The following is an 8,887-nucleotide window of genomic DNA, read 5'->3' as shown; positions in this document are numbered from 1 at the left end:
CTGACGGTGCCTGGGACAACTGAGCACTCCTAATGGACATGGGGCCCATGGTCTCACCCCATCTGTACTCATCTGAGCCTAACACTGTCCCCCTGAGCTCCCTTGGTGCCAGTTCTGGAAGAGACGCTGCACGTGGAAACTCTCCTCATTGCACTAGGGGCATGTGAGGGAGCTCGAGCAGTGGGCTCTGAAGTCCCCCCTCTCTGCTGGAGAAGGGGGAAGAAGCCTGGCTTCCTGCTTCAACACAGGATGTGGGTCCAATTCAAAAGAGAGGTTCCCAAGGAGACATGCAATGAAGTGGATATACTTATTTATTTGCCTATTATATTTGTCTGAGATGGATAGACAAGAAAAAAATAAGAAGGAAATAAATGCATAACACACATCCTTGATGAGGGATATTCTACTGAGTGAATGGACGTGGGGCAGGTATTGGCAATGACCTCATATCCATTGAACCATCTTTTCTAGTGTGTCCCTGAGCTCCTTGTTCCTCATGCTGTAGATGAGGGGGTTCAGTGCTGGAGGCACCACTGAGTACAGAATGGACAGCACGAGATCCAGAGTTGGGGAGGAGACAGATGAGGGCTTCAGGTAGACAAGTATGTCAGTGCTGACAAAGAGAGAGACCACAGCCAGGTGTGGGAGGCACATGGAAAAGGCTTTGTGCTGGCCCTGCTCTGACGGGATCCTCAGCACTGTTCTGAAGATCTGCACATAGGACACTACAATGAAAATGAAACACCCAAAGCCTAAACAGACACTAACCCCAAGAAGCCCAACTTCCCTGAGGTAGGAGTCTGAGCAGGAGAGCTTGAGGATCTGGGGGATCTCACAGAAGAACTGCTCCACCACGTTGCCTTGGCAGAGGGGTAGGGAAAATGTGTTCCCACTGTGCAGGAGAGCATGGAGAAACCCACAGCCCCAGGCAGCTGCTGCCATTTTGACACAAGCTCTGCTGCCCAGCAGGGTCCTGTAGTGCAGGGGTCTGCAGATGGCAACGTAGCGGTCATAGGCCATGACTGTGAGGAGACAATACTCTGCTGACATAAAAAAGACAAACAGAAAGATCTGGGCAGCGCATCCCAAGTATGAGATGGCCCTGGTGTCCCACAGGGAATTGTGCATGGATTTGGGGAGAGTGGTGGAGATGGAGCCAAGGTCAAGGAGGGAGAGGTTGAGGAGGAAGAAGTACATGGGGGTGTGGAGGTGGTGGTCACAGGCTACGGCTGTGATGATGAGGCCATTGGCCAGGAGGGCAGCCAGGTAGATGGCCAGGAAGAGCGAGAAGTGCAAGAGCTGCAGCTCCCGCATGTCTGCGAATGGCAGGAGGAGGAACTCGTTGAGGGAGCTGCTGTTGGACATTTAATCTCGGTTCAGTGCACTCTCCAATGAGGAAAAAGCATCAACAAGTTAAAGTTAGAACAAGCTTCTCTGAATAAAATCCATTCCACTCCTCATGGTACCCCCACATGGGTTCTTTCCTTTACCTTGTTCCGCTCCCTTTCTTGACCTCTGGTTTGTGCTGGGTGAGTGTGCTCTGCCTCTCTGCCTGCTTCCAGGGCAGTCAGTCCTGCTCTACTGGGGGGTGTAAATGGAGGTGTCAAATTGACTCATGCATTTGCAGGGGACACCTGGGGATGGGTACTGTGACCTAAGTGAAGGGGATTTGGTGGAGTGAAGGGAAGTGGGAATATTCTCCACTTATTATTGAGACAGAGAAAGAGAGGGAGAGGGAGAGAGACCACACTCATGACAGCTCTGTTTGAGATGGAAGATCACTAGGAGGGATTAATCTAACCCCCCTTCCAGTTTGCTCTCTTCAACAGAGGTGTCTGGACCGGAATTAGTCACAGCAGTTCCCACTCCAGCAAGGAAGAGGAACAGTGCAGTGAAGGCAGGGGCTGAACTGACTCCTTCTGGGCATCTCATTTCCACTAAGACGGACCCCATCCTCACATCACCTAAATGTCTTCACTGTTGTTTGAGGGAATGCAGTGGGAGAGGGAAGTTACTGCCTGAACTGCAGCTGAATTCTCCTCCTTAGCTACAGAGAGCAAAACCAGATCAGCACAGACAGGTGAAGGACGGAAGAGCAACAGTATGAACCTTCTGGCAAGGGAAAGTAAGGAGCAGCAGACAGAGGAGCACTGAGGAAAGCCTTCACCTCCCCCAGCTGTGCACGCCACCCCCCAGACAGTGACATCTGAGGACAGTCCCTCTCAGTCCCCTTGTCCTGCACTGGGAAAGGACCAGGCTGCAGGAGAGACGCAGCCCCTCTTCTACCAAGGAGGGGGCTCGTGGCCAGCACCCCATGGCCTTGAGGGGTGGGAGAGGAGACACGGGGCTTTGCTTAGAGGAAGACGTCTCCGTTGCAGGGACTGACTGGGATGATCCAAATCCCACCTCTCATAGCAATTATGTTTATAGCTCCCTCCCATTTGCTGATTGTATCTCCACTGCTGGAGCTTTTCCTGCTGGCAGATCTTCCTCTGCCCCATGTCTTCTCCCTGTCAGTGTCACAGACACCGTCCCATCTTCTGGACACTCACCCTGCTCTGCAGCAGCCCAGGGACATCTCTGTGTTTGCAGGTGGGGAGGAGAAGGTCAGCCAGACCCTGGTGAGGCCAGAGAAGGTGATGCTGGTGCTGTCTGCAGTCAGAGAGGGGTAAGGGACTTGCTGAGGTTCCCCACAGATCTCTCCATTTAAGGAACTGGGAGTCTCAGTCTCCCGCCCCAACCTGGCATCTCCTTTCCATACACCCCTGGCCCTTAACAAAAAGGATGAAACTGAAAACAGACTCCTGAAAGCTCCTTGTCTTTAACATTAACACTGCCTTGACTGTTCTCTTGGAAAGGCTCCTTCAGAAAATGAGCCTGCCCTGATGGGGGTCTCTCCTCCCACCCAGAGCATCTCCCTGCAGCACCATGGGGATTTCCCCGGGCAGACTGAGTGCTGACCCTTGCAGGGGGCAGAGTCACTGCCCCGGCACACAGCACCCTGGGACACAGGGACATGGCTCTGAATTACAGCCCATACAGACCTGGGTGCATCCCAGCACCGTCCCTGTTAGAGGGCAGTTGTGATGCCCTGTCCCTCTGAACATGTGGCTGGGAACCCCTGCTCTAACGCAACCTCCTAATTCAAACAGGAGAGACTGGGAGAGACACCCTGACACATCCTATTGATCTGAAGGTGCCAAGTTCAGAAGCTCCCTCCAGGACCCACAGCACTGTTGCCCTGCAGACATAAACTTACCATGTCAAGGGTTGGGAAGATTTCTCCCTGCCCTGAGACTCTCAGCTGTCCTCCCATTCCCTACTGCCTTTCACTTATGAGTGACTCATCCCAGCCTGGTGCCTGCGGGCAGTGCCCTGAGTCTTGGTGCTCCTTTATGAGGAGCTGCTCCTGGGCAGAGCTGTCTCTCTGCAGAGCCTGCCAGGTTGCCATGGGCTCCCACAGTCCCAGGAGCCAGGCCCAGCTCAGGAGCAGGGACCCAACTGAAGACGGGACGTTTTCTGTCCCTTGTGCATTCCCGAGATGGTCACAGGGCTCCAGGGCTGATGGTTCCTGAAAGGTACTGAAAGGTCACCCCTGCCACCTATGGCAAACGTCCACTCACGTCCACAAAATGGTCACTGATGGTCTCTCTGTTAGCCGTGGAGAGAGACTGAGACATTGCACTTGGTCTCATCAGAGGATGGTTATCTAAGAGAGGTGGACGTGTCCTACTCTACAAGACCCTGCTCCCATCTCATAAGCAGACAGAACACATGCACAGGGGCAAGAACAGCACAAGTCCATTTCCTCATGCTTCAGGACCTAATCTGGAGGAGTACAGCAGGACACCTAATGCCAGCACATCTAACACTCCACAGTCTCAGAAAAGGATTCTGTTTGCCCAACTTTTGGGGTCCAGAAAACAGCTATGTGCATGAGAGTTCCTTGTCCAAGCTCCCATTGTAGTCAGTGGAGATGGTGGCAGGGAGTCAGCTATACACATATGCTCACCCCTTTGGACTTCAGAAGGGACAAAGGTTGGTCCAAGACTCTCCTGCATCAGCCAGGTGGAGAATCTTCTTGGCCATCTGACATCTCAGTGCCTATGACCCTCTAGAGCTCCACTCGCTCAGACCTCTGCAGAACCAGACATTGCAAAGATCTTGCATAATTCACTGCAGACCATTGGTTTCATGAAATGACAACAGGTCTACTAGGCCATGTCAAGTGCATGGGGTGTCCAGCACAGCCACCATGTTCCTAGCACATTCAAAAGGAAAACAAGAGAAAAATCAGACCTTTCAGAAATGGTTGGTGGGCAAGCACCCTAGGACACCTTGGTTTTCACACCTGCTCCCCAAAACTGATTCCCACCGCTGCCTTCACGCAAAGACCCCCTTGGAGAGGGATAACAGCTCCCCTCCTCTGGGTAGCCTTGCTACCACTAATGCAGCCCCATAAGTGTCTGGCCTTATTCACATGAACATGCACCACTGGCTCATATGGCCTCTCTTGTAACATGCAGGCCCTTCTCTTTAAGCCAGTCCCCAGTTCCTCATGTTCTGCTCTGTCTTCATAGACAAGGTTATATTCTTCCCCACATTGTGGGGCTGCCAGGAGATTTCCTTGGTAGTGGGAAGCTGCATGAAAAAATGAAATATCCTGGAAAATCCCCATCTTGGGAATGTCAGACTGTGCATTAGAATGAGGAAATGTCACTTGAAGGCTGGTGCTGTGGTGCAACAGGCCACCCACCAGGACGCAAGGATCATCCCTTGGCTTTGTGTTACAAGGAACAGCTAGTGGGGATGGAGAGACATTAGTGAAGGGAAGGAGATCCCGTGTGAGAGCAAAGTGAGGAAGCAGGCTGGGCGTTTACAGGCTGCATGGGCACAGCCACAGGTTTGAACCAGCATAGGACAGACCGTAGTGGATACAGCAAAAGGCACTGCCAAAGCTCAAACACCCCAAATAAGGTTGGCATCCTATTGGCTATGACTGTTGTCTCTGCCACCAAGACCTACCAGGAGGCACTGGGGCCTCATTGTCCCCCTTGCCAACACCTTGAAAGGTGTCGTATCATTGCCCTGCACTGAGCACTGCACACCCCCACCCACATAACATCCCCAGGAGGACCTGGAAAACATGTGGGGGAAAGGATCTCCCTTTGAGGAAGCTCAGTGACCGAGCTTGGGCATTCTGCCTGATCAAACACATCGAGGGTTAACGTGGGATCAGAACCACCTGCACATTTCCTCTACCTACCTGTTACCAGTGATCACAGTTTTCTCCTCCAATCAGCCCCTGGGGAATCTTTGCTGCTAACGACTCTCAGTGGGACCCATTAATGTTCTACAGAACTTTGGAGGTTGCTTCTGACTTTGAATTCTTGAACATTTTGTTCAGTCTCCTCTCAGTAACTGAGGTTCATGGGCTCAGCACCAAACGCACTATGGGGCGCATTAAAAAGCAAAAAGCTTTGACCAGCTATGTCTGCCCTTGTGATTTTCATCAGGTCTTGCAAGGCTAATTGGAGAGGTTTCAGGAGTGTAGCTGAAAGTTGGAGACATCAACAACATGCAAGTATTTCTGCCCTTAAAGGTTTTTATTGCTATTATTAATATTCAGCTTTCAGAGTTAAGTGACAGCAACATCCTCCAAACTGTATCAATCCAGAGTGACTCCCAATGAAGTCTGTGCATGTAGGGAAAAGAGTGTCCCAGAGTTCAGGCACTGTATGGACACTCTTCCCTCTGCCTCCCCAGCCCTGACATTTCTCTCATCAGCCACCTGGGACTTCCATCACTCCTGTTAGAAGCTTCCCTATTCCTCTGATGTCTGAAACTGAAGGTTACAGCTCATCTGCCCCAACTCTCAACTGCTTTCCTTAGAGAACTAGCTCCAAATAGGCCCCGGATTTTTCTCAATTACAAAGAAACAGAAATAAAGCATGAAATAATTCCATAAATAAGATTTATGCCCTTTGATTGTAGGCTAAGTCCACGATGTCAACAATGAGGCCCCCTGGCCACAAGGGAAAGCCTTACTGAAAAGACTGAGCAAGCTTTAAGCTCTCTGAAGTGCAAACCAGTGGCTGGGGCTCTGAGTGAACAGAGTAAAAGGAGTCCCAATACTGTGGCTTTACAACGGCCAGCTCGTGTCCTGTAAAGATGGTGTTAGAAACTGTCAGTTTAAGCAGGACACACGGGAATGAGAGAGCCACACATCTCCTGGGCCATGCTCCTTTTGGAGATCCCAGACCTGCCTCAGCTTTTCCACAAAAGTAGGAAAAATCCTCTGACGCTATTTCCTAGAGAGGAGAGATTTTTCTGGCTGCTCGGAGCAACCCAAGCAGGAGCTGAGGATGTCATAGGAAACCCAACCCACCAACACCGAAAGCACTGGGCCTTCCTGAACCCTCAGGCCAGGAGCAGGAGGGGACAGGGGAAATAGCTACGTCCCAGACTTCCTCCATCAGGCCTTCAGCTCCACAACTTGTCGTGGCTTCAAGGGAGCTCCCTAACCAATACTTCTTATGATCCTGGTGGACAGGGCAGACTGAGCAGACACAGAGAAGACAGGGGAGAGAAGGGCGAGAGAACTCAGGGTGTAGAGTGGGGCTCACTGTGCCGTAGAAAAGATGCTAGAAGCTGAATAAGCAACCCAAAGAAATGAGTAAAGGTCATGTTTTCCTTGGTAGTGGCTTGGAATGCCACATCTCTGACAGGATTCAAGGCAGATGAGTTGTCTCTTCTGCAAGATTTGCCCCAGGACTACATAAAACGTCTAGCAGGGATGTTGGCTGTAGGGGTGCTCACAAGCTTTGGCAGTTGGGGAGAGGTGAGATGGTCACCCCACGAGTTTCTGAACAAGACAAAATGCAGCTCCTGAGGCCGGCAGTGCCTTACAGGCTCCATACGGGAGTCCGCACAGCAGCACCGCAGTGTGGGGGCCTGTCCTGAGGCGCCCAGGGTCAAAGTGGGAGAGATTCAGAGTGCCAGGGCTCTAGAGATCCCAAAGAGAGGCAGGGTGCCAGGAACTGAACCCAGGGGAAAAACACTACCTGCAGGTGTCATGGAATATGTCGAGAACTAACTACGGTACAAGATGAGAAAACGCTTTCCTCAGGGTCAGAGGAAGGAAAGCTGGGCAAAATTAATGGGGATCTGGAGGAACTTGCCCAGATTTTCTGCCCAGCCAGACCCATGGTTTTGGAGTCTACCAGAAATTACAGGCCCGTCTCATGCCCTCTGCAAGGAAGGAAGGAAGACGTGTTAAGGGCATGTTTGCTCTTTATTGACACATCATCTCCATCTCAAACACCACAGACCAAGAAACCTTGCTGAGGACTTTTAAAGCAAAGACCCTGTAGAGCCTGTCTCAGGAGAGCAGATTCCCTGAGCCTGTATTAGGGGATTTCTGAGGATGAAGATCTGAGAATCTCTCTGCATTCCTATCCCACACTTTGTGAAGAAAAAGATTTGTTCTTAACATCTGAGAAGAATTTCCCATTGTCCATATTTTCCCTGCTGCCTTCCATGCAATTAGTGTGCCCCTCCAAGAAAATCCTGCTGCTCTGTGCCCTCCACAAGGTACTAGTGCACAGCATGAAGATCCAGCCTCTCCTTATCTGTCCCACACTCCAGCATGTACCCTGACCAACTTGGTGTCCCTGTGCTGAACCCCCTCCCATTTGTTCATTTCTTTGCAGAACTGGAGAGCCCAAATGGGATCTGGTATACAGGCATGGTCTCCACTGTTTCAAAAAGAGGAGCAGCACATGTCTGTGGCCCCACTGGTTGTGCTCTCCCAAATACAAACCCAGGAGGGAGGCCAAACTATGGCACAGGGACTCAAAGAGGTTCTCAAATCTTCTGTCCTCAGAGATAATCAAAACTTCACTGGAAAAGGCCCAATGACAACACCTGTCCTGGGACCTGCCTTCAGCAGGGTATTGGATTCCTACCTCCAGCTGTCTCCCCCATTGCAGGCTCAAAGAATCTGCTATTCTGACACTCTTTCTAAAGAAGGGACCTGTGGATTTGGAGCTGTCAGCTCAATGGCTGGCCAAGGTCAGGGGTCTCAGAGACACCCATATCTCTGAGGGATTGGAATGGATTAGGGCCTGGGATGGAAAGATGAAATGAGGGCTCTGGGACTCCCCTCGGTGACTACTAAGGCACTGAGATGAGTTGTGGGTGCCCTTGGCCACCACCAGGACATACCTCTGGGAGTCCCCATGGCAACCGCCAGGGCTTTGTGATGGCAGTGGCATCATGTCCCCAGGGCCATTGTGATGGGGCAGTGCCCATGGCGACCAAGTCTGTGCTGGGCTAGAGCACCACCTTCAGGGTCACACTGAGGAGAGAAGCTCCAGCAAAAGGAGCAGCTCCCATTTGTTCCCAGAGCAGCAATCCAGAGCAAGTGCCCTGGAGATGGAGAAGGAGAGGCAGGCGAACGCCTGCTCCCAGCCCAGCAACGGGCATCCTGTGAGGTGCAAGCGCACAAGGAAGGTGAGTGGTCGGGCAGGAGGCAGAGGCTGGCAGCAGGGATGGGAGCACAAGGATGGAGAGCACAAGGATGGTGGGGCAAGCCAGCCAGGCATGACCTTCTCTGGCCAGAGGCTACTTATTGCTGGCTGTGGCGATGTTCTCCAACACCAAGCACCACGCCTGGGATGCTGCAAGGCCTGTATGGATCCTGGGAGCCCTGTGTGGAGGGTCAGAGAGCCTCTCTGGGCCAGGGGCAGCTGGGTCCTCCTCCACCATGAGCTTCCTTTCGACGTGGGGCTGGAGTTTCCTGCACCTCTGGGGCTGTTTGTACCTTAGCTAATGGGGAAAAGGAGAGGGCGTCCCTCGGATGGGGAATTAGGATAAAGGGAGGCTG

At 52.0% G+C, this 8,887-nt stretch overlaps 1 protein-coding gene across 1 annotated transcript; it reads right to left on the bottom strand.

Annotated features, from left to right (window-relative positions):
* Nucleotides 1-444: 444 nt before the first annotated feature.
* LOC148595721 (olfactory receptor 14A16-like) lies at nucleotides 445-1,365 on the bottom strand. Its single transcript, XM_088519791.1, has one exon. The coding sequence runs from the start codon at nucleotides 1,363-1,365 to the stop codon at nucleotides 445-447; it is 921 nt and encodes a 306-aa protein (XP_088375917.1).
* Between the last annotated feature and the right edge of the window lie 7,522 nt (nucleotides 1,366-8,887).

This window comes from Tinamus guttatus, unplaced genomic scaffold (assembly GCF_059628265.1).
Source record: "Tinamus guttatus ecotype Peru unplaced genomic scaffold, ASM5962826v1 Tinamus_guttatus_pri_ptg000072l, whole genome shotgun sequence".
In the NCBI taxonomy this organism is placed as follows: Eukaryota; Metazoa; Chordata; class Aves; order Tinamiformes; family Tinamidae; genus Tinamus; species Tinamus guttatus.
The sequence above is the reverse complement of the archived record's forward strand: the minus strand, read 5'-3'. Positions and strand labels throughout refer to the sequence as shown.